The 26,400-nt window shown below is 40.0% G+C and overlaps 2 protein-coding genes across 4 annotated transcripts in view; one reads left to right on the forward strand and one right to left on the reverse strand.

Moving 5' to 3' along the window:
• The window catches only part of ABCB1 (ATP binding cassette subfamily B member 1), a 107,515-nt gene extending 85,806 nt beyond the window's left edge, over positions 1-21,709 (reverse strand). The window contains exons 1-4 of one of the 3 annotated variants that reach the window (XM_027573453.1): positions 21,547-21,709; positions 21,054-21,124; positions 15,316-15,367; positions 4,260-4,431 (exon numbers count right to left, since the gene is read on the reverse strand). In XM_027573453.1, coding sequence (XP_027429254.1) covers positions 4,260-4,431; positions 15,316-15,367; positions 21,054-21,118 — 289 coding nt within the window. In that variant the 5' untranslated portion in view covers positions 21,119-21,124; positions 21,547-21,709. Of the gene's footprint in view, positions 1-4,259; positions 4,432-15,315; positions 15,370-20,875; positions 21,002-21,053; positions 21,125-21,546 lie in introns of those variants that run through there. The other 2 variants (XM_027573455.1, XM_027573454.1) reach the window with 2 other exon arrangements.
• Positions 21,710-24,026: 2,317 nt separating this feature from the next.
• Positions 24,027-25,977, forward strand: LOC113911393 (actin-related protein 3-like). The gene has a single exon (XM_035723302.1). It carries the CDS (start codon positions 24,224-24,226, stop codon positions 25,478-25,480), a length of 1,257 nt encoding a protein of 418 aa, XP_035579195.1. The 5' UTR covers positions 24,027-24,223; the 3' UTR covers positions 25,481-25,977.
• The last annotated feature ends 423 nt before the right edge of the window (positions 25,978-26,400 follow it).

Below are 26,400 nucleotides of genomic sequence, written 5' to 3' on the forward strand. Positions count from 1 at the left end.
CTGTTCACCAAAGTTGTATGGCAGGATCAGAGAGGTCCCTAGGCCCAAGTCATCAGAGATTTTCAGGCAAAAGCAAATTCTAAAAACAAGATAAAGATGGATGGGGGTAGGGTGTCAAGAAATCAGGTCCACAACAAAAAGAGCAGGACAAAGGCGAGTGTCTCATAATCAGGACAAGACATCAGGAGAAAAGAAAGACCCCTCATAGGGGTTTATTGTAGCAGCAGAGAGGGATCTGCTCACTCCAAGTTTTTAGAACTGTCTAGTTAAATTCAACGTTTAGTGTAAAACTCTCAGGCTTTGAAGAGCCTTAGCAAATCCAAGCCTCCTCTACACAAGGAATACTTCTTGTCCAACAAGGAGGATCTGGTCCTTATTCTACCCCCATGGAGAGGTAATGAGGTTTGATAGGGGGAAGGCAAAAGAAGAAAGGTCAGAGTGTCAGGGGTCCTGGGAGTCCAGTAGACAGGCTCTCCTTCCAGAAACCTCAGGGAGCTCATTTGCTCTCATCTCTAGGACCAGCATCAAAACCTTTGAGGCTGTCCCCACAAATGATCTGATATCTGGAAATCTGAATCTGCAGACAAGCAGGTTAGTGACAGGGAACTGAGTGTTCCAGACTAAAAATTACAGTAGAGATTACATGCTGCTTTTGAAAAGACATGGAAGGATAAACAGCAGGGTAGTGACAGTAAGGGGTGGTGTTGAGAGAAGGATATTAACTTATTTTTTACTTAATATTTATTTTTTAAAAATTTCACTTGTTACATAGAATATGTTTATTTTGTGCAGGAGAGAGGTACGATGCTGACCAAACCTTGTTATCATCTCCTCTTGGACGCTTCCCATGATTCCTATATATGGAGCCCGCCCTTCCTCTCATTTCCCAGGTATTTTGTATATCTTGTATCACAGTACTAATATCCAATTACATTTGTTGGTTCATGTGTTCATTACTCCCACTCTACTAAGTTGCTTGGGGGTTGGGAATGAATACTTAAGACATATACTGTGCCTGGCACATGGAACAGCTCAACACAAATTTACTGATGTAACAGTTGAAGATAATAACCCCCTATTCAATGCCCCACCTCAGAGACTGGTGATCTTTTACTGAAAAGAGTCAGAAAGTAAATATTTTTGGCTTTGGGGACCATATGGTCTCTGTCATAACTTCCACTGCACTAGTGGGGTGTGAACGCAGCCACAGAAAATATGTAAATGAATGGGCATGGCTGTATTCTATTAAAACTTTATTTACAGATACTGCAATTTCAAGTTTATGTAATTATCACGTCACAAAATATTATTCTTATGATTATTTTTTCCAATGATTTAAGAATAGAAAACGATCCTTCAGCTCACAAGCAGTACAAAATGAGGCAACAGTCCAGATTTGGCCTCCCTTGGGCCATCTTTTGAGAACCCTTGCCTTCCCAGAAAGGCATGGCTAGTGGTCCACAGTTACTAAGGAAATGCTGCTGAAAGGGACAATTATCCACATCTATAACTGAATAACTCTAGGTATGTCCCAAGCTTTAAACAATAATAAAAATTGAGTATCACAGAGTTCTATAAAGATGAAATGATATAAAGAACAGTATCATCATGGCAAGTTATGTAGGTTCATTTGTGAAGAACATGGAAGTATGAGTTTACTGATGATACAACCACCGTAATGACCATTTATTGAGTGCTTTTTTTATATGTAGGCCCTGTTCTGAGTCTTAAATGATGAATCCATTTAATTTTCACAACCACTCCATGAAGTAGATTCTACAGCTAGTCAACTTTTTTATAGATAAGGAAATTAGAGTATGAAGAAATCCCCCAAGACTCAAAACTAAAAAATGGTAAGGGGGGGCAGTTTACAGCCAGGCAGTCCAACTCCAGGGCCTGCTTCCTAACAGTTGAATATGGTACCTCCTAAGAGCTTGAGAGAAGCACACTTCAAAGTTTTCCTAGGATTAGAAGAGTGAGAAAAATGGGAAGATGGGCAAGGAATGCAACGTGAACTACACCCCCAGCTGGAAACCATGTGATGCAGGCATCTACGAAGAAGCCTGCTGTGACCACACCATGCAGCCGTTCTCCAGCCCAGGAGACTGATCAATAGGCAGATACATGGGCCTCACAGGGAGCTAGTCTCTGCAACTGGACCACCGCCTGGGAACTCATACATGCTTATTAGATAACTGAGTCTGACTACTATCCATCTCAACATGTCTACAGGAGGTAGACATAGTAATGATTAGTACTCCCAATTAAAGAAATCAATTCTTTTTTCATAAAGTAAGAGACAATTAATATCTGGGTGATGGAGATACAGTGTATAAAAATGTTAATGCAGTTTAAAAAAAAAGACCACTGGACATTATAGTAGTTGAGTAGTTGAGGATCAGAATGGGCACAGATGTGGGCACCTGGGTGGCTCAGTCGATTAAGCATCTGCCTTTGGCTAAGGTTATGATCTCAGGGTCCTGGGATAGAGCCCCACATCAGGCTCCCTGCTCAGCGGAAGTCTGCTTCTCCCTCTGCCCCATTCTTGTGTGCTCTCTCTCTCTCTCAAAAAAAAAAAAAAATAAGTAAAATCTTAAACAAAAAAGAATGGGAACAAATGTACACATAAGGTCTGCTGGCCTACCAGAGAGTGCTATAAGATTTGATTCTTCCACTGTAATGTGGTAGGAGAACTAACTCCAAAGAATATTGCCAAATGCAGCATGCAGAGGAACCAATAAATTTAGAGAGCACCGAGAACTTCCTTTGGGTGAATGGTATAAAAGAAAGGGGCCATTCCAAGGTGGTACATCTTCTGGCAGCTTCTTCTGAATGCCATAAAGGGACATAATAAATACATAGGATTTTACATAGTTCAAACATACTATAAAATTTTCTGGCCCAACTTTACCTGCATTCACAGATTTGAAGTAAGCCTGCCTCCGGGTAAACAATGTGTTCTTCAGAATTACAGAAAAAGGGGTTTCTAGGACCCACTGACAGGTATCAAAGGATCCATAAATACCCCAAAATGGTATGAATATTTATATGCACACTTTTGGGGAAAGGATTTGTAACATTCATCAGGGACGAAAAGTTGAAAAAGCTATGTGAATATCCATGTATTCTCAAGTGCATTCTCAAACAGGCATTTTCCAAAAGTTCTACCCCTTGAGCACCCACCAGGTTGTAAGTCTTTGGGAAGCTGAGTTTAAATCAATCAAGGCTTGACTAAAGGTGACATGAGAGCTCAGAGCTATCAACCAGTCTCTCCTCAGTCAACTGTGAATGTGAGAGTGTGTGTGACACCCAAATCTTTTCAACAGTCCATTCCCTTTCCCACTCTCCTGGAGGACTGTTTTAGATCTCCTTTCTTGATCAGCCAACTGTCTTACTTCCTACTTCACTGAGAAAATTAAAGTAATCCCAAGAAAACTTCCACAAATTCTCACCTCCTCATCAACTCAGCTTTGGACACTGGCACACACATGCTCTCTCTTTCCACCCATTACTCTGGATAAGGTTATCCATGCTTCTACCTAAAGCAAGTATTTCCTTTTGGGCATCATATTCCATCCTTTGTCAAGGACATCATGCAAACAAATCTCTTCCCTCTCTCTCAAAGCATCATTTTCTTCTCTCTTTGGGATCATTTCCATTAGCATGCAAACAAGCTATTATTTCTTCCATCCTAAAACACGCACACACATGCACATACGCATACACCCACACAACTTCTCTTGGCCATATTTCTCCAAAGAGCCCAACCTGTGACAATACCCAAAATTAAGTTTCTGGTATTTACTGCCCAAACCTACTCTCTCTCCACCCTCCTTATCTCAGTTGATGGTAACTGCATCCAGTTTATCCTGTTTCTCAGGCTACAAATTTTAGGATCATCCTAGACTCCTATCTCTGACACCCATATCCATTATGTCAGAGAATAAGATTCCTACTTATCATTCGACATCTAGATGAGGTGGTTCTTTTACCTCTTCTGAAACTTCCTGGGATCTTTCTGACTTAACAGAGCTTAACAGTCTTTTTCTACATATCTCTGCCAACACTTCCAATGTGGATTCTAATGCTTGTGAATATTATCTTCTCAAACTTATTACCAGTATGAACTGTAGCTCAGATCCCTCCATCTCCCACACAAGTAAACCCACTAGTGTATTTCATAAGAGTTAAACATCATTCCTTAGTAACAGATTTTTCTTTAAGTTTCCAATAAAATCAGTACCGCAAATAATACTTACTTCCATTAGTTGTGTTTGGAAAAGTTGTGTTTCCTGAAATTCCTGCATTGGCAAAGCTATCTGTCATGTCTCCAAAAACCAGCATCATGAGGGGGAGTGCAGCTCCGTGGATGATGGCAGCCATTGTCCCCACCAACATATACAACCTATCAAGCCAATTTGAATAGCGAAACTTAAAAAAAAAAAAAGAAAGAAAGAAAGAAAGAAAACGTAAAGAATAGGACCAATTAGCACAGGTTCATGGATAGTTTGCTCTACTTTCCAAATATATCCAAAATCCTAACATTTCTCAGACTACTACTGCTACCATCCTGGCCCAACCTAAACAATTATAATAACCTAATTAGAAATGGGCATTTGACTCTTCTATTGAGTTCTGACCTCCTTCTTCATATTTGACTCAGTTTGTCTTCTTTTCTTACATATGAGGTTTGATGAAATGGATGGGACATTGTGGGAAATTGTAAAAGTCTTTAATGGTACAACTATAGAAATATGTACTTGTTGCTCTGATTTCCAAGAATAGAAACCACTTTTCATCTCAAGATTTTTTTTAAACAAGGAAAAATCTTGATTGCCAAAGGCCCCTCTGAGGACACCACTGAGGAAATATTTTGCTGCTTTATGAAAGTGGCTTGAGTAAAAGAAAAGATCTGCTGCATAATGAAATTAGGATGAATGTAAAATGATCTGAATGCAATTAGGCCTCAATAGTAAGAAGGAAGGAGAAAGGAAGAATCAGTTACATGCACGCTTCCCAAAAAGAGATTTCCTGAAAAGATAGAATATGGCCATAATGACTGACTTGTGGAGATATGCATAATCTCTTTAATCATAGGCAAGTCAAAAGTAAAGACAGACGTCTCTGCATCCAGAAAGTGATGATAAGAAGACACAGTAAGGTGAACGGGCTCAGGACTCTGTAACAGTCCACTTGAGAAGCAATCAATACTTCTGTATAATTCAAGGAACTAGTTAAGGGCCGAAAGAAAAACAAATGAAAGAAAACAGAAAAAAAAAAAAAAAACCACGAGAGACAGATGAAGCCTTCTGTGGGGGTTTGTGGATAAAACCCAATGCAGTTGGCTGTCCTGTGGATGCCAAGAGGTAGAGTCAGCAGGTTTGTAAGCTAGGCAGGAGAGTGAATAAAAAAAAAAAAATCATAGGTCTAGTCAGGGAACATTCACTAAAACAAAGATCAAGATCAGGCAACATAAAAGACATATCAGCAGAAAGATTTTAGAGACAAAGAGATAGAAGCCAATCTTAAAGTTAGCTAAAAAGGAACTTACAGTAGTAACAAATAGGAGTAAGTATTAAATTGACAAGTGGAGAAATAAAGAGCAGAATGGTTCTTGGCAGTAGTGACTGGCAGTCCATGAAGTAGGAAAGAACTAGTAAAGCTGAGTTATAAAATTACCAAAAATTCAGGGCACCTAGGTGGATTGGTTAAGCATCCAACCCTTGGTTTTGGCTCAGGTCATGATCTCAGGGTCGTGAGATCAAGCCCCAAATCGGGCTCTGTGCTCAGTGTGGAGTCTGCTTGAAGATTTTCTCCCTCTTCCTCTCCCCCACACGTTCTCATTCTCTCTCTCTCAAATAAATAAATAAATCTTTTTTGAAAAAAATTAGCAAAAATTCAAGTTTGGTGTAAGAAGAACATCTAATATATACTTAGGCATTTGCATTTAAATTTTTTCTAGGGGCACCTGGTTGGCTCAGTCAGTTAAGCATCTGACTCTTGGTTTCAGAACAGGTCATGATCTCATGGGTCGTGAGACTGAGCCCCGCACTGGGCTCCACACTCAGTGTGGAGTCTGCATGAAGATTCTCTCCCTCTGCCCCAAGAGGGGCAGAGCACAAAGGCCTCTCTATCTCTCTCAAATAAATATTCTTTTAAAAAATAAATAAAATAAAATATTTCTAGCTCTTAAAAATGTAATCAAGTAAGCTCAAGTTTGAGTTAATGACATATCCATAATCAATAACATCCTCTTCTTCACAAATTAAAACAGGGATAATATGTTTTTGACATTTTTTTCATATTTCATTGAAACACAGGCTAAATTTTGCCATTATTTACTTTGTCTTAACTAAGCATTCATCCACCTCTTTAAAAAAAACACAAATAAGGAGGAAGAGATAGGCAGAAGCCATTCATCTTCTCTAAGAGACTCCATTAAAGTGGATAAAATATCAAATTCCTCAGTAGAGGAAGAGGAAAGAGTTGATATACAAGGATTTCTCTCCACTTCTCCCTACTCCCACAGGATCTTTTACTTCCAAAACTAATCACTGGCCATAATAAAAACAAGCAGGCCATGAATATAAATAGTTACTCAATGCCTACCTAATGACTAATAAAAGACAGATAAATACCAAAGGTTTATGTCCCTCCTTCAAAGTGCTTAAAGAGAAGAAGGAAGGCAAAGCAAAGAAGTATAAGCAATCTATAAGAATTCTGCATGCTAAGACAGCATAGTGTACGCAGTAAAGCAGACATAAAACTGAGCAAATGGTCATTTCCGCCTTTGTGGAAAAGCTTCACAGAGGACGTTTTGCATCCTCCCAGCTTTGAAAGTTTGGCATATATTCAGAAACAAGAAGGAAGACATTCTAGCCAGAAAGAACAGTAGGCAGAGCAATATGCTCAGAGGAGATGGGGGTATGAGGTGTAGAAGCAAAAATAAAAAGCTGATTGACTTTGCACCCTTCATTGAGCTAGGGCAAACCGGAGGAGGCAAGAGTTTGGAGGGAATGGACACAGGGAAATCTCATTTTGTGCTATTTGATGGCTCATCCTGGAAGTGCTATCTGAGAAGCACATGGAGAGAATTCAGAGTTTGGAATGCAGTTTCATGATACTAGCATATACAGCAGAAGTCATGGGAGCTGGATAAGATCATCCAGGAAGAGAAGAAGAGTGACTGACGTTAAGAATAATTTGAAAATGAAATAATAGAAACAGCATGTTGACTGTCCTTTTGATGATCTTGGGGCAAAAGGTAAAGCAAGAAAATGGGCACCAGACAAGGAAGCAACATCAAGGACAGACTATTTAATGACGTCTCACACATGTTTATGGGTACATCAGTCACAGAGGTGACTGGTGAAAACAGGAAAGAAACCAAAATGGACAACATCCTACAGAATAAAAGAAACAAATGTTTCAAGAACCCGAGGAGAGGGATCACTGATGGATGCTATACCTAATGGGTGAAACAAGATATCGCATTGTGCCCCAAGATCACTCCAGAGCCACAAGGGGGTAGAGATCCTTTTACAATGCAAGGGTCCAATCTGTCATCACCTTAACCGAGTGATCAAACTTAGTATTGTAAAAAGGTAAAATACTCTGACACCTGGTGTCTCCAGATGTGATGAGACATGAAGTACACAGCATCCCCTACACAATTTTCTTACCACAAAATATTTAATGTGAATGTATTTATAACTTTCAGCATATTAAAAATGTAAGCCATGGAAGAACAAGTGAAATGATCCCATAAGGAAGCAATAAAAAGAGTCTAGAAGGTGAGGTGTTCTACAGGACAAATAGTATAGCTTTTCAGCATGCCAATGTCATTTTGAGAGTAGAGAAAAGAGCTTGTAGACTCAGAAGACACAATATCTAAATGTTGTCACTGACTAGATCCCGTTTCAAACAAATCAGTTGTAAAAGACATTTCTTTTCGGACATAATTGGAAATATCTGAATATGAACTGGACGTTATACAATATTAAGGAGTTAGTATTCATTTTGTTAAATATGATCATTATATTATGTTTTATAAGAAATGTTGTGTAGGAAAATTTTTGAGATATGTCAATAGGCAGTTATGTATGAAACATCACAAAATCTAGAATTTCAGGTGAAATGGGAGGCAAAATGTGAACAATTGTTAGATATAGACAATGGGTCTATGAGCATGAATTTTACTGTTCTACTTTTCCATATGTTTGAAAGTCTTCACTTTCAAAGGGAGAATGGTTCTCAAAGATATGTCGCTTCACCTCAAGCTGGAAGGAATGAGCTAAGAGTAGGCACAGATACAAACAAGTTTCCAAGAACAAGGACAAAGCTGACAGAGTTCAGAACCTCATGTTTATTTGTGACATGAGGGAAGATTGATTTCTGGAGACAGAGTGGTAAGAAGATTTGAGGAAAGTGGTAACATAAGGCTGAGTAGCACAAAGGCCTCAATGAAATGTTCTAGCTCTATCACTTACTAGGAAGGGGAGTTTGGGGAAAATAATCTCTTAATAATGCCTCAGTATATACATTTATAAAATGAGGAAAATATTCATATATGCAGCCAGCCTCACATAGTGGTTGTGAGGATGAAAATGGGAACTGAATAAACTTTAATTAGGCATACAATATAATAATATATAATATAAGCAGGTACTGTTACAGGTTTAAGAAATGTAAAAATTAATGAGAGTGTTCAGTAGTTTTCAGTGAAGGAGACAAAAAAATATGGTAACACATCAGGTGAAATGTAAGACAGAGGCATAAACTAATTATAATCAGAGCCCCTTAAATACAAGGAAATGGAAAATGTTTGGCTAGATATCGATAAGAAAGAGAGGAGGGGTACACCAGAACCACATAGAAGGAAGGCTGATACACAAAGGAGAGTGGTTTAGGTAATATTCAGCAGGCCTGATGGTTAACACGACTGTACCATGATGCCTGGGTTGGAGAAGGAAGTCAGTGAATCCATTAATTTGTTCATTCATTCAACATTTACAAAGATATTTGTTAAGAAACTAGTAAGGGTCAGGTTTCGTTCTAGGTACTGACAACAACAGTGGGAAAAAGACAAGCTACCTGTCTTCATATAGTATACACTCTAATGCAAATAGTAAGAGTGAGAATCGATGTATTCAACATTCACTCAGTATCTAAGTACCTATTCTAGGTACTAGGAGTACCTAGTGAAGCAAGCTTAGACCACAATGTCAGGCAGGGTCAGCCGCCTTGGACTGGCTGGTTAGGGGCTGTCTCTCTGAGAAGACAACAACTGAGCTGACACCTCAATGACAGGAAGGATACAGTTAGTGACGTGATGATCTGGAGACAGAGCATTCCAGGCAGGAAGAGCAAGTGCAAAAGTCCTCTGGTATCTCAAGGACCAAACAGAATTACCACTGTGGCAAGAGCAGAGTGCAGGAAATTACTCTGCAGTGAGGTCAGAGATGAGCCAGAGGACAGATTACACAGGGCCTTTATAGCCAGAGGAGAGTCTGGGTTTTACTCTAAACTTCCCAACTAAATGCAAAGGAAAGGCAAGAACTGAGGAGATTTGGTGTGGCTACGACTGATAGAATGGCTTTTAGAAGAGCAGAAATGGAGTAAGGGGACCAGCAACAGAGAATGGTTGAGAGAGCAAAGCCTTGACCAGGTGTGGTAGGCAGAATAAGGCCCCTGCCCCATAAACATGTCCATATGCTAATCCCAGGAAACTGAATGTTTCCTTACATGGTAAAAGGGACTTTACAGATGTTAAGGGTCTGGAGATAGGGTGATTATCCTGTATTATCCAAGTGGACCAAATGTAATGACAAGGATACTTACAAGAGGAAGCCAAGGGGTTCAGACTCAGTGGCAGGAAAAATGATGACTGAAGAGGCTGGAAGGATGCAGGAAGAGAGGCCATAAGTCTAGAAAGGCAGGCAGCCTCTAGAAGCTGAGGTGGAGGGAAGGACACATTCTATCTTAGAGCATCCAGGAGGGATCCTGCTCTGCTGATACCTTGATTTTAGCCCAGTGAGACTTCTGGCCCCAGAATTATAAGGTAATAAATTTGTGTTGTTTTAAGACACTAAATTAGTGGTACTTTATTACAATAGCAATAAGAAATGAGTACACAAAGTCCAAAAAAAGATAACAAAGTTAAAAGGCTAAGCTAGAAGGAATCAAAAATTGAGGTGAAAAGTTGAAGACTGACACCTCTGAGTTTACAGCTGCTTAGATGGGAGTCCACCCAGGTGATAAACCCAAGGTCCTTGTTCACAAGTTTAATTTATTGAAGTAGAGCAGGAGTCAAGTTTGTTGGAACTGAAAAGGTCAAGGAACATCGGGCCTAGGAGTCATTATTAAGGTTACCCAAAGAGAAGAATAATGAGAGCAGAGTTGAGAGAAGTAGAAGCAATTACATGCCAACTTCCTCACTGGAGGAACAAAAGTAACTACAAATTGGTAAAGGAAACCACTGCAAATGGATAGAAACTAAAACTGGGTGGAATGAAACTCAAATGAAAAAGAGGTTTTGCATGAAAACAATTTGGAAATGTCTGTGTGAAAGTATGAAAATGTCAACACAATCACTGAGTCCTGGGATAAAGGGGTAAAGAAACTCTAACTTCACAGACTAAAATGACAAAAGAACAAAAGAGATAAGAGAGGGGCGCCTGCGTGGCTCAGTCAGTTAAGCATCTGACTGTGGCTCAAGTCACGATCCTGGGGTCCTGGGATCGAGCCCCATGTCGGGATCCCTGCTCAGTAGGGAGTCTGCTTCTCCCTCTCCCTCTGCCCCTCCTCCTGCTCATGTTCTCTGTCAAATAAATAAATAAATAAAACTTTTTAAAAAAATTTAAAAAGAGAGGTAAGACCCAAATCAGCAGACTGTAGCATCATGGAAGGAAAGAGAAGAAAGAATACGGTGGAGATTACCAAGCACTACTTAAAAGTCAAGATGGAATCCAAACATGCCTACCGAATTGAGTGAGTGGTGGAAACAGAAACCAAGTTATAATATGTTAAGAAGTGAATGTAAAGTGAAACTGACACAAGTAAAGGCAGCTCCTGTGTGAAGCGAGCAAGAGAGGGGTGGCTTGAAGGATGGTGTTGGTGAAACTGAAGACACCTCCCATAAAAATGCCAATGGGAAAGACCCCATTGAGAAGGAGAGATTGTAGATACAGAAGAGAAAGGTTAATAGTAATAGTAATGTAAGGTCCTTGAGAAGGCAGAGGATATGGGAGTCAAAGTACAAATGAGTGAGTTACATTTTTTTAAGAGACAGAGCGCGAGAGAAAGTGCGGGTGGGGGTGTGGAGGGGCAGAGAGAAATCTTAAGCAGGCCCCAAGCTCAGTGCAGAGCTTGACATGGGACTTGATCTCATGACCCTGAGATCATGACCTGGGCAGAAATCAAGAGTTGGATGCTTAACCGACTAAGCCACCCAGGTGCCCCTAATGAGTGATTAGTTTTAAGAACCAGATTCTTCCTGTGACATCAGGAGGGAAGGAAGAAGGATCTAATCCAGGGGGAGATATGCTTGTAGATTGGGAGGATGAACTTTTGTCAGGTGGCTTCCATTCTGTTTGTGAAATAAAAGGAGAGTTCATCCACCAAAGGGGGAAGAAGAGAAATGGGAAATCTGACAAGTGTAGAGGTCTGACATAGTCACTGAGAAGAGGAGCAGGATTTCGGCTGGGAATACACCCTGTTGTGAGGTGTGCTACAACAATCAGGTGAAGGAAAGCAAGAAAGCTGACGGTGATTTTGCTGGGATGACAAGTGAAAGGATGTTTAGTTTGGGCAAGAGAAGGGGCTGATGGAAAAGTGATGGGTCAATGGGCCAAATATCCAAAGAGAATAGTGAGCAGATTGAAAAGAAAAGAGATGGCTGACTGATTTAAGCTGCTGCTTCAGTTGGTCACTTTGGAAGCACAACAGTTTCAAAACACAATAAAATTCAGGTTGTAAGGATACAGGCAGATGGCTGGGGTGAAGGGGAGAAACAGAGTACTGCACCTGTGAAGGTCATGGAGCCATTATCCAGAACACCATAAAAGTTACCCAAGATAGTAGGAGCTCTGTGTGTGGAAAAATCTGTAAAATCCTCAATGACTGAGGAATGACCAGGTGGCCAGAAGATCACAGCATCAAAAGAGAACTCTTTAATTCCAAGAAGATAAAAGGTTAACCAATCATACACTATCATAAATGAGTAAAGTTGTTAAAAGCTCTAGCTCTGGAGGGGCACCTGGCTGGCTCAGTGGGTTAAGCATCTGCCTTTGGCTTAGGTCATAATCTCAAGGTCCTGGGATGGAGCCCCAAGTCAGCCTTCCTGCTCAGTGGGGAGTGTGCTTCTCCCTCTCCCTCTGCCCCTCCCCCTGCTCGTGCTCATGCTCTGGAGTAAGCAGACTGTGGCAAATTCTGGGCCTGCCCTCTTACTAGCTACATCAATCTGGGACTTTGGATGCATTGCTTAACTTCTCTGTTTCATCAGAAACAGCACAAGCTCCTATGTCATTGGATCACTGTGCTTAACAAGTACCTGGCACAGAGGAAGCACTAGATAGATAATAGCTATTAACTATTCTGAAAAAAAATAATTTTTCAATGAGATACATGAAGTAGAATCCTCAAGAGTTGAATCTGCAGCACCTTCCTGGCAAGGGCGTGTTATCTTTCAGGAGTGCTGTGTGTAGGAACTGCAGCCCCACTGATATTTTTCCTGTCCTGATTTCCATCTGTCCCATTTCCTTACTTGCTTTAGATTTTATTCTACTTTTATGTTTCTTGTTCTTTGGAAACAAGGCCCAATATTTTTTTTAAAAATGCTCATAGAAAAACTTGAAATTACTTACCTCTTTTTCATCACTTTGTCAAGACTGCCAGGAAGTCTCATAGTAGAAATAACTTAACGTTGTAAGCCTGAGACTTGCTGTTTCACAAGACCTATGTTCAAGGTTGGCCCTTAGTGGGCATCTAGAACTTGGATTTGGGGTTAGGGGTTAACATCACCTAACTGATAAAAGTGACCAAACTATTTGGACAAACAAAGTACTTTATGCTGAATACCTGCCTTCCTTCTATGAGTCTGGAATTCTGGTATATGTCATGCCTATGTCGATCAGCCCCTAGTACAAATTTTGAGTGCTGAGTTTCTAATGAGCTTGTCTGGTAGCATTTCATAGTTGTCCCAATTTATTGCTGGGAGAGTTAAGTGTGACTTCACTGGGCAAAGACTCTAGGAGCTTATGCCTGGCTTCTCCTGGACCCCTGCTTCCCTCTTTCTTTTTCCCCTTGTTGATTTTGCTTTGTATCCTTTTGCTGTAATAAATCCTAGCCATGAGTATCAAGAGTATGACAATATGCTGAGTCCCGAGAGTCACTCTTCCTAGTGAATCATAGAACCTGGGGTTCTTGGGGAGCCCTGACACATGAATTTTTGTCTTAGCTGATAACATCAACACCCAAGTGTTAGATGTTCGGAATGTGTCCTCATGACTATAGGTTTGACATACAAGTCCAGTTCCGTTTTCTATGTCAAACTCCTCAGGAAAAAGACATGAAGAAAAACCACATAAATAATACTTCTCTTCCTCAAAAGGTTTACAGCATATTCCTTCTATGCCATCCTGAGCACTGTGATTGAGAACATGAACTTTACAGGTTTGAATCCTGGCCCTGTTGTTATCAGGTGGGCAAACTAGTATGTCTGGCCTCACAGTTTCTTCATCTGTAAAATTAGAAGAATAATAGTATCTATCTGAAAGGGAGTTGCAGCAGTTGAATGAGTTCTGTATACTTAGAACAACATATGGCATATAGTACTGTATGTGGTGTTGTTCCCTCACATTTAAACTCCAGATTTTTATTCTTTGGTGGTTTAAATTGTATTGATATTATTGCCTCTCTATATTAGATCTGTTAGATTTTCTAAAATAAGACTTTTAAAAAAATTTAAGCTACAAACCATAAAAACTAAACTACAAAAGACAGAAACGTTTTGGTCTCAAAATGACAGAATTGAAATTAAATCTTGGGAATAAACCCTACTTTAACATAAAAGGTTCTTTTAACAAACAAGAATGAAATATAAAACAAAAACTGCCCCTTTGAATAGGCTTTTTTTCCTAAAGATTTATTTATTTTAGAGAGAGAGAGAGAGAATGCATGAGCAGGGGGAGGGGCAGAGGGAGAGGGAGAAAGAGAATCCCAAACCGACTCCGCACTGAGCATGGAGCCCGACATAGGGCTCAGTCTCACGGCCCCGAGATCATGACCTGAGCCGAAATAAAGAGTCAGACACTTAACCTACTGAACCACTCAGGCACACACCCTCCCGAGGAGTCTTTTTGAGAATGACCTAAACATATAGTCTCATTCCCAAAATATTCCAAAGAGAGGAGAGATAGGACAAAAGATGAAACCATAGCCAGAGCAACTTTAGGGCAAGAAGATGATCATGTAAAATAACAACAGAGTCCCCAGTGTCAAAGTCAGGCAACTGTTTTTTTCCTGCCTATAACTATTTTTATAATCCATTTGCTAATAACCATTTTACAAGATAGCCTATCCCTCCCCCACCACCAACATCTAAAAATTATCTGGTGTGTTATGACTGAATTATAAAATATGCACTCACCGCCAGACTTAACTGGTTCAGTAGTGTTCCTGGTTCTTGGGAAAGCAAAAAAGAAGGACCCAGGTCGAGAGAGACCATCATCCAGCCACACCTATAAAATCCCTGTCTTATTCCAAGCCTGATTCTAAGCAACCACCATGCAACCAGAAAGTGAGACAAATTATATAAAGGTTCAAATTTGAGATTATTAGTTATTGAGCAAAGAGGAATAATGACATGTGCTAAGTTCATAGTAATAAATAATGCATTGTTAACTTCTATTTTTTAGGTGCCTGAGACTTTGACCTCAAACCTGCCAGAATTTGAGAGCCACTGATGACAAGAGACCTGTGTCCTTTTAGAAACACACTCCCTTGGGGCTGGTTTCCTCTATCTAGATGGCTGAGACAGTCACTGGGAGAAGCGCTTGCAGAGATAACAGACCACCGGCCACATAAAAAATTAGCAGAATACTGGAATGTAGGCCAAGAAGAGTGGCTGTTAAGGCTCAATTTACATGGCCTATTATGATCGGCATTCCGCTGAAAACAAGCTAAATTAAACCTATTCATTTTACCTCTCCATTAACATATGTTCCAAGAAAAGATCATACCAGATGAAATATCTCTTTCCTAGGGAAGAAGTCACATTTCCAAAGCATTTTGAACACTGAATAAATTCAGACTCACCATTGCAAATGTGCTGACAGTTGGTTTCTTTTCTTTCTTCTCATCTTTTTTACTGAAAAACAGCAACAAGATTACACAAAACCTTTAAAATTACGTAAATTTTTAAATGACCGTATTAACATAGAGCCTACATTTAATAATAGGACAAAGAAACATGTCTATATTATTCCATAAAAATATACATTAATAGTATGACCCCCATTTACGAAGTTTAAAAATATTTACATGTATCTTAGAAATCTGTATATGTGATTATCACTGGGTATAAGATTTCTTTCAAAATACTTTCTTCTTTGTACCTTTGGTATTTCCTAATTTTCTATGATGAAAACACATACAACTTTTGCAATTATTAAACAATAATACTGGGGTGCCTGAGTGGCTCAGATGGTTAAGCATTTGCCTTTGGCTCAGGTCATAATCTCGGGGTCCTGGGATCAAGCCTCATGTTGGGCTGCCTGCTCAGTAGGGAGTCTGCTTCTCTCTCTCCCTCTGCCCCCCCCCCCCCCCCCCCCCGCTTGTGCTCTTTCTTTCAAATGAATAAAACCTTTAAAAATAATAATAATAAAAGAGAGCTTCCTGTTTTTATTCTACAGACAGTCCCTGATTTACAATGGTTTGACTTTAGGATGGTAAGAAAGTGTTAGGCATTCAACAGAAACTATACTTCCAGTATGGGAGTTGGATGTTTTCCCTGGGCTAGCAATATGCATACAGTACTCTCTAGTGAGGCTGGGCAGAAGCAGTGACCTACAGCTCCCAGTCAGCCATGAGATCATAAGGGTAAGCAACCCATACACTTAAAACCATGCTGTACCCATAGAATCACGCTGTTTTTCAGTACAGTATTCAATAAATTTCACGAGATATTCAATACTTTATTATAAAACAGGCTTTGCGTTAGATGATTTTGCCCAACTATAGGCTAATGTAAATGTTCTGAGCATGTTTAGGGTAGGCTAGGCTAAACTATGATGTTCAGTAGGTTAGGTGTATTAAAGGCATTTTCAACTCACGATATTTTTAACTCACAACGGGTTTATGGGGAAATACCCTATGGTAAGTTAAGGAAGACCTGTAATTAGAAAATCATTCATGTTCTCCAGAGTTAATTCTCTTAATTATCATCTAAGTAATTCAGGCAGTAGATATTCTATCTACATACTACCTGCATATTATCCTTAATCATTCTCTCTACGAATGGAGAGTAGTGGTAATCAGATACTAGCATAAACTAACCTAAGAAGAAAGGTAATTAAATCATTCTCTATGAGCCAATCTAATTCTGAAAGGATGTCTGGAGCCCTAAATGTACCATTATGGCAATAAATTCAATCTAGAAAAGCTATAATCAAAAAAGATGATCTGTAAACTATCAGAAAGCTGTCCTCAGGAATAAGAAGGCTAATTATTATTTTGAGTCCAGATTCAAACAACTCTAAGCTATAAGCTGTTTTCCACTCTATGTAACAGCCACCTAGAGCATGCAAGCAAACTGACCAAAAGCAGCCTCTGCATCTTTATTTTCATATGTACAAACGAAAAACTACTCCAGAGAAGAATCACATTATTTTTATACAGATTTTCAAGTTCAAAACTAAATTCATCTTTGTCTTTGTTCTTTACGCTAAGCGAGGTCAAAGAATTGAAGAGACTTCTAAAGGAAAAAAAATCCACAGCTTACCCCATATTTGGCTTTAAAGTGATGTTAGACGGACATGAAAACACACAAAATACACAAACATAGCTCTTCAGAATTGGTCCCACCCTATTCCTACTAAAGCATGGTTTCAGTATCTCTGGAAGCAGGATGAGAGGAAAAAAGCAGTCACACATAATTGAATTTTAGCTCCAAGCCTTTTATTTATTTTTTCATTCTCTAAAACTGCTCCTACTCTGGAAAATTTATAATAATTCAAATACTGGCTAAGTAAACACTTCCCAAACACAATCTCATTTAATCTTATCTCAATCTCTGTGAGGCAGGCACATTTTTGTCCTTCTGTCAGAGCTGAGAAAACTGCAGGTGAAGAGAGTTCACGAACTTGTCCAAGGTCACACAGCTGGAACAAAGCCAAGTTTAAAAGGAAAAGCCTATCCCCTAAACACTAAGCTATTATTCAGTACAACCTCAGACTTCTAAGATACTGCATTATATAGAAATGCATTTCCACATTGATCTCTCATCCCTACTAGATCATTAATTTATCCTCGTCAGCTTGAAACACAGGACTTACAAAAGGCAAGTCGCTTATCAGACCTTTAGAAATACATTTATTCCAAATGATACTATCATCCGAGCATTATATATATATATATATTAGCAAAGCCACATGCTTCTTTATAATTCCAATTTAGAACATATAGTTAAAAAAAAACAACAACTCATAGAACAAGAGATCAGATTTGTGGTTATCAGAGGTTAAGAGGGTGTGGCTGCTAGGGGAATTTGATCCAAAGGTACAAAGATAAGGCAGTCCCAGGGGTGTAATGTACAACATGATGGGTATGGTTAACAATGCTGTATGATACATATCAAAGTTGTTATGAAAATAGATCCTAAGAGTTCTCATCACAAGCAGAAAAAAATTTTTTTTGCTTTTTCTTTTTATTGTATGTGTATGAGATGACAGATGTTAACTAAACATAGTGTGATAATCATTTCACAGTATGTATAAGTCACAGCATTATGCTGTGTACCTTAAACTTACATAGTGCTGTATGTCAATTATACCTCAGTAAGACTAGGGAAAATACATATAGTTGTACTAAGAACAGATTTAAATCAGTGATGATGAGGACAGCTTAATAAGAATTACTTACCTAAAAAAAACAACTTTTTGTTTACAAGAAGTCTGTAGGCATGGTAAGAATCAATAATAAAATGAAGGTATGAACAGGCTCCAACGAATTTCTTTACCATTTCCTTCCACATACCCCCAGTACTTCTTTTTTTTTTTTTTTTTAAATATTTTATTTATTTATTTATTTATTTGAGAGAGCGAGAATGAGAGAAAGAGAAAGCACATGAGAGGGGGAAGGGTCAGAGGGAGAAGCAGACTCCCCGCTGAGCAGAAGCAGACTCCTCGCTGAGCAGGGACCCCCCCCCCCACAGCCGCCCGATGCGGGACTTGATTCCGGGACTCCAGAATCATGACCTGAGCCGAAGGCAGTCGCTTAACCAACTGAGCCACCCAGGCGCCCACCCTCAGTACTTCTTACTCCAGTATCCCTAAGTGTTTGTGTATTAAGGACATAGTTCTTTAAGGTATCAAACACAACAAACAAACAACCTAAAAACAAAAAGGGCAATATCTCCCTTCCACTATACGGAGTCTTTTTCTTTTTGTGTATATGAAAATTTTCATTATGAAAACTTTCAAATAGAAAAATTAAAAGAACACTAATAATGATGACCCACACAAAATCCACCTAGATACAAAACTGTTAACATTTTGACCCTATGTTCTTTATCTATGTAAGTATATAATATCATTGTTAATATTTTGCTGAGTCATTTGAAATTAAGTTGCAAATTTTCATGGCACTTCACATTTTCCTACCATTTTCACATTTCAGAAAATAGCAATTTTTATATCAACTAATATCCAATCTACTTTCAAATTTCTCAAGAATGTTTTCTATAGGTTTTTCCTTTTCTGATTTTGGAACTTAGCTGTAATCAAGATTTACACATTATATGGTTTTGTCTCTTCAGTCTCTTTTTTAAATCTAGAAGTCCTTCTGCCCCCTCCACCCACATTGACTTTTTGTAGTAACAAGATGTCTTGCAGACTGTCCCACATCTTGGATATGTCAGTGTCAAACTGAGTCCAAATTGAGATGTGCAGTAAGCATAAAACGCACAGCCGATTTGAGGACTTGGTATGAAAAAGAGAATGTAAACTGTATCATTAATAATTCTGATTACATATGGAAATATTTTAAATATTCTGGCTTTTTTAGAATATACTTTCAAAATTAATTTCACTTGTTTTTTACTTTTTTTAATGTTACTACTAGAAAATTAAAAATTACAAATGGGACTCACATTATATTTCTATTGGATAGCATCAGTCTAGAAGCTTGATAGGATTCAGACTAAATGTTTTTGCAAACATACTTCCTAGGTGGTGTCATGTCACTAACACAGGACTCCACCATGAGTGATGCCAGGTCTGATCACTTGGTTAAGATTGCTAACTGCAAAAATCTCTCCACTGAAAATCCCCACTTCCTTTTTTCCTAGCAAAAATCTGGGATAATTCTTAGATACAACTTTTCTTCGCATGGCTTAAGATCCCTAACAATCCTTGCCTGAATCAATAATAACAATGCAGGTTCCAATATGATAGCTGGCATTTTTCTGTAAAAAAAAAATATTCCTTTATTCTCACTACCTCTTCCCACCTTTTTTGTTTTCCTCGTTTCAGAATTTTATTGAAGATTCATGGACTATACTGTATACAGTATTTCACAGTCAAGTACAGTGACGCCAGCTCTTGTGTTCTTTTTGAACAACAAGATATTCCAGGCTCATTTTGTATCTGCCCCCAATCCCAACATCCATGGTTGTAATTAGGCACTTCTCCATGGAGTACAGATTTCATTTAGTGAGGAATGGTATTCAGAAACCAAGATCTGACAGTAAGTGTACTCACTGCCACTGTCCCCTTCGGTGGATAGAAAGTGAACTATTTAAAAAATCATGAGTGCAGGCGCCTGGGTGGCTCAGTTGGTTAAGCGACTGCCTTTGGCTCAGGTCATGATCCTAGAGTCCCGGGATCGAGTCCCCCATAGGGCTCCCCGCTCAGCGGGGAGTCTGCTTCTCCCTCTGACCCTCTTCCCTCTCATACTCTGTCTCTCATTCTCTCTCTCAAATAAAATAAATAAAATCTTTAAAAAAAATAAAAAATCATGAGTGCATACTTAAGTCCGGTTCAAATTTAACATTACTTTTAAAAACTTATTTGATGTCCCTATTTGTATTAACATTATTTTTTTAAAATCTTATTTGATGTCCCTATTTGTATTTTTCTTTTACACGGAAAAGCTTGGTTCCTAATAATATTAATATACTTATTTTATTTTTTAATTTTTATTACAATTTACAGTAAGAATGAACCTATTGAGCGAAGTTTAAAATTTCCTGTATGGGCACTGCACCGTGATCAAAATTTGCTTAACATTTCCCTTTGCGGTTCCAGTACCAATAATTTCACACAATGCTAGTAGCTTCCTTGGTACTGCAGTTTTCTCTTTCCAGAATGTCTTCTACACGGTCAGATATTCATTGCCTTTTTTTTTTTTTTAATTTAACACCTACATGTGGTTTTGGCCTTCTGTCCCATCTGCCATGCCACAAACATGCAGTGTTTCTACGTCCAGAATGTTTGTTTCACCAGAAGCAAGAGACTGGACCGCGGAGCCGAGCGCAAGCAGCCCACATCCCGGGACGGGGGCGATCAACAGCGCTCGTAAAGCAGAAAGTTCATAAACCACAGAAAAGGAAGTAAGAGCACTGGCGTGTGGGGTTAGGAAGGCTGAGGAAGAAGCTCACCAAGGCCGTGGGAATGTGTAAACGCTGTCCTCCACTCAGCCAGTGAACTTCTGCCGAAAAACCACTTGCGTTTAAGGTTAAAAATATCGTCTTCATTTACTTCGGGGCTGGAGACTAGAAATACATCTCCCAAATTTCTCAAGCCATGTTAAGTATGAAAGGGAAACAAACTGGCTACCTTTTTTTGCCCATTTTCAAGAAGTTCTTCTCTGCTTTTCCATTACGGCCTCCTTCAAGATCCATCGTGACCTGAGGAGAAACCACGGGCCATCGATCAGATGGGGAACCCGCAGGAGGCGGAGGTGACGCTCCACGCGGGCAGCTGGAGGGCGGCGGCCCATCCTGACCTTTGGCCGCCGCCTTTGCGGCTCGCGGTCCCGGCTCCTCTCCGGGCGGTGATGCTTGCCCCGGGCACCCGCCGCCGCTCAGAGAGCCGCTCTCCGCACCGCGCCGGCTCTAGCGCTCAGGGCAGCATAACCCAGTGCGCGCGTGGCGAGTGCCTAAGACTGTGGGCTGGGGTGCTCCAGGAGCTCCCCGGGGGACTGGCGAAGAGGGGTCTCCCCCTCCCCTCCGAATCCCTTCTCCCACAGGGACCAAGCTCAGGAAATTGGGGAGCCCGACCCTTCCTGCGAACTTGTCCCCATCTAGCCCTCAGCTTCGCGCGCCCCTACCTCGGGCTTTCTCTCGGAACATCCGCCAAGATGAGAATTTTGGAAGAAGAGAGTCTGACTTTAAAGGAAAGACCCGGCGGACTCGAACAGCAGACCCAGCTTCTTGGAGCTAGGAGAAGCCGCTGCTCGAATGCGCGCTGGTTTCCTGCGTCCTTGGGAGTGAGACGAGAGGGCACAGCCCACACCCTGGCGCTCCTGTGCCCAGCCAATCAGCCTCACCACTCCTGCGTGCTCCCGGCCCTGCTCGCCTGAATGCTGATTACAAGATGAGTTACAAAACAGGTTGGATTTTTTTTAATGTTATGTTAATCACCATACAGTACATCATTAGTTTTTGATGTAGTGTTCCATGATTCATTGTTTGCGTATAACAGCTAGTGCTCCATGCAGAAGGGGCCCTCTTTAATACCCATCACCAGGCTAACCCATCCCCTCACCCCCTCCCTTCCAGAACCCTCAGTTTGTTTTTCAGAGTCCAGACATTCCTGCTGCAGGACATTCTCTCCTGTTGCTCCTCCGTAGAAGAGCCCGAGAGAAATGCCAGGAGAGAAATGCATATCAGCTGAATATGCATATCAGCTGAATATCAGCATATCAACAGAAAGGAAAGGACATTCCTGCTGCAGGACAGTCTCTCCGGTTGCTCCTCCGTAGAAGAGGCAGGAGAGAAATGCATATCAGCTGAATCATGGGGGACACTTAACATTTATAGAGTCCTGTCTCTGCATATCTACATATCGCTCCATATCCATGGAAATCCTTATATTCGTTAATTTCCAGTGAAACCCAATTGTTTCCATGGGTCTCCAGTAGGTAACAGAAATTTTCTTTGCCATTGCATCTAATACAGTTGATAAAACAATCTCTGACCTCGCCCATTCTGTAGTTAACTCTAGTTAAACTTTCCTTTCTAGCAGCACCTGTAAAAAAAGCCAGGCGAAAATTTTCTGCAAGTGTTTCTGCAGTATGTTTGGCAGTTTCTGAGGTGTAGCTGTTCATCTTTTATTTGAAGATAAATGGAAGGAAATAGGAAATCTTAAGTATGTAAATGGAAACGGACATTTAAGGGTAAAAATTATATTTAAAAGTATGTGACCTTTACATATTTTAGCCATCAGATCAATGCCCACGTTTTCCCCAAGGCATTTCTTAAACTCATACTTTAATTTGGCTTATTTTAAAAAAAGGATCGTGTACTTCAGCATATTATTTTAGTTGTAATCTAATTCCATATTTACTGCGCCAATTTACTATTTTTTCTTGTCCACTGTTTTTTCACGTTGATTAAAAGTAAGTGCAATCTTCACAATAAAAATTCATAAGGCAGGGACACCTGGGTGGCTCAGTTGTTAAGCATCTGCCTTCGGCTCATCGGGTCCCACATCGGGCTCCTTGCTCAGTGAGGAGCCTTCTTCTCCCTCTCCCTCTGCTGCTCCCCCTGCTTGTGCTCTCTCTCTCTCTGACAAATAAATAAATAAAAATCTTTTTAAAAAAATTCATAAGGCAGTGTTAACTCACATCAGAGCTTTTCTTCTTATAAACCTAGGGGAAATAGATGTTTTTGTCACCTTTAGCCTTCATTCTCTGACCTACACCTGAGTCTCTCAGCTAGCTGCAAAAGTTTAAAGGAAGAAAAACCTTTTATTTATTTATTTTACTGCATAGTGTACTTTCCCTACTTTCTTTAAGAAAATCATACCTCAAAGCCCTAATTTTCTTTCCATCTTTTATTCCAAATATTCCATGCCATACTCTGGTTTCTCTTTAGATTGTATAAATCTTTCACCTTTTACCAAATATCCTCTGCCTTGATTTTTTTTTTTTCTTAGCCATACTGTCAAGTTTCTTTACAAGCTATAAGTTAGATTTTCTAACAGGCCACTAATTTTCTCTATGTTGTGATTGGATATGTGTGGGAACAGCACAGGTTCACTGGTTAAAGGTCTATCACCAACCCTGTGGTCCACCTGGGGCAAATACATGAAGCTTTCATCTTTGTCACATCCATTTTTAATCTGATTCATGACTCTGCTCTCTGTTTCCACTGTTGTTTTACTTTGTCCCACCTTTAGCTTATGTCCAAAGATCAAGACAAATGACTCAGTTGTAGCAGTAACAATAAAGGGTGAACATATTCTCTACCCATTTGGGTGCAGTTGCTTTTTATGTATGAAAAACACGTGACTGTCTTAATGATAAGGGACATTGAATGCCTGTATGTGGACTCACTTGGCTTATCTCAGATAGCTTCTATGCACACGTGCACTTAAAAAAACAAAAACAAGGGCACCTGGGTGGCTCAGTTGGTTAAGCGTCTGAGTCAAGTCATGGTCTCAGGGTCATGAGATCAAGCCCTGTGTCAGGCTCTGCGCAGGGCCTGGAAGCTGCTTAACATTCTCCCTCTCCCTTTGTCTCCACCCCACCTCCACTGCTCTAAAGACAAAAACAAAGAAGCAAAAAGCTAGACTCTTGGCCTGCCCGCCTGGGTTGCGGAAGTGGTAGCCACTGACCGAGCCTGCTGCTTTCTCGCTACTGCTTCGGCTTCCCGGCTCCCCCCCAGACGGAGAGGGCGGCCCGGCTGTGGATGGTCAGATAGCTCCGATCTCCCGCGGTTAATCCCTGGCCCCAATCAGCACGGAGCAGACGGCGGCAGCGGCAGTAGCAGGCGAGGAGGAAGATGGCGAGACGGCTGCCGGCCTGTGTGGTGGACTGTGGCACGGGGTATACAAAACTAGGATATGCTGGAAACACAGAACCACAGTTTATCATTCCTTCCTGTATTGCTATTAAGGAGTCTGCAAAAGTGGGTGATCAAGCTCAAAGGAGGGTGATGAAAGGTGTCGATGACCTAGACTTCTTTATTGGTGATGAAGCAATAGAAAAACCTACGTATGCAACAAAGTGGCCAATTCGCCATGGTACAGTTGAAGATTGGGACTTGATGGAAAGGTTTATGGAACAAGTGATTCTTAAATATTTAAGGGCAGAACCAGAAGACCATTATTTTCTTTTGACTGAACCTCCACTGAATACTCCAGAAAACAGGGAATATACTGCTGAAATAATGTTTGAGTCCTTCAATGTGCCAGGCTTGTACATTGCTGTGCAGGCTCTTCTTGCCTTCGCTGCATCTTGGACCTCAAGACAAGTAGGAGAACGGACATTGACCGGTACAGTAATAGACAGTGGAGATGGTGTCACCCATGTCATTCCTGTGGCTGAAGGGTATGTGATTGGCAGCTGTATTAAGCACATTCCAATCGCAGGACGAGATATAACATATTTTATTCAGCAGTTGCTGAGAGACCGAGAAGTAGGAATCCCTCCAGAGCAATCCTTGGAAACCGCTAAGGCAGTAAAGGAGCGCTATAGTTACGTCTGCCCAGATTTAGTAAAAGAATTTAACAAGTATGACACAGATGGATCAAAGTGGATTAAGCAATATACTGGAATCAATGCTATCTCACAGAAAGAATTTTCTATTGATGTTGGTTATGAGAGATTCTTGGGACCTGAAATCTTTTTTCATCCAGAGTTTGCTAATCCAGACTTTACTCAACCTATCTCAGAAGTTGTAGATGAAGTAATTCAGAATTGCCCTATTGATGTCAGACGTCCTCTCTACAAGAATATTGTCCTCTCTGGAGGTTCAACCATGTTCAGGGACTTTGGACGTTGCTTGCAAAGAGATTTGAAAAGAACTGTAGATGCCAGGCTGAAATTAAGTGAGGAATTGAGTGGTGGCAGATTGAAGCCAAAACCTATTGATGTACAAGTCATTGCACACCACATGCAGCGATATGCAGTTTGGTTTGGAGGATCCATGCTGGCTTCCACGCCCGAGTTCTACGAAGTATGCCACACCAAAAAAGATTATGAAGAAATTGGACCTAACATTTGTCGTCACAATCCAGTGTTTGGAGTCATGTCGTAAAATTGATTTCATAATTATTGGGGTTAGGGAGGTGGGGAAGAAATAATCTTTCTGATTACTTGTTTTGTCTGGATGGCTGGTCTTGTGGTTTTAAACCTGACTTGAAGTAAGAAGACCAAACATAATTATACAGGAATATTTTAATAACTATATCAACATGAGAATGTAGAGGAGAGCCAAAATGATTAAGTGTTTTTCTTTAGACTGGATATTTGAATCTTACGTGTAACAAAAAGAAGTGGGTTTTAGTTCTTTCTGTGCCCTGATATTTTGTATATTATTGAATTATCCAAGATTTGAAGGGATTTATCGGTATGTAGATAGCTCTATGATGCTTGAGTTGTACACTTCTAAGTGTGCAATGCAAGAGCTTGTTTATATTTCATACTTTTTATACTTTGAGGAAAAAAGTCAAAGAAAAACTAGTATTTGAGGAAAAACAAGTGACCAAGTAAAGGATAAATTAAAAAAAAAAAAAAGCTAGACTCTTAACAGACTCTCTCCAGCCCCAAAGAGGTTATTTCTGGTAATATCATTTAGCCAAAGCTGCAACATTGAAATAGTGGCCAGGTGATAATAAATTGACTTAAAAATAAATTATTGAGTCATGCTTCAGTCAATGGCAAATAGAAACCTGAATTTTAACCCTCTATGAACCCGTCTCTGTCTATACCAGCCCAGAAGTGATTTCTCCCCCTCCCTAATCCAGCTGTTCATTATCTGTAGCTCTTATTTGATATTTCTTGTTAATGTCATTTACGATTGGGACTTTTAAAATAGTTTAGTAGTACAGCAACTTACACAAAATAAATGCTTGTTGAAAATATTAAGTGTTGTGAGTCTGATGTCAGAGACAGTTTTACAGGATTTAGACCAGCAGGCTAACTGCCCAGGTTACCATTAAGGTCCTTTGAAATTTC

Source organism: Zalophus californianus, chromosome 12 (assembly GCF_009762305.2).
Source record: "Zalophus californianus isolate mZalCal1 chromosome 12, mZalCal1.pri.v2, whole genome shotgun sequence".
NCBI classification, from domain to species: Eukaryota; Metazoa; Chordata; class Mammalia; order Carnivora; family Otariidae; genus Zalophus; species Zalophus californianus.

What these genes read in the sequence shown, in the direction of transcription:
- LOC113911393 (XM_035723302.1), top strand. Translation starts at nt 24,224, where the DNA reads ATGGCGAGACGGCTGCCGGCCTGTGTGGTGGACTGTGGCACGGGGTAT.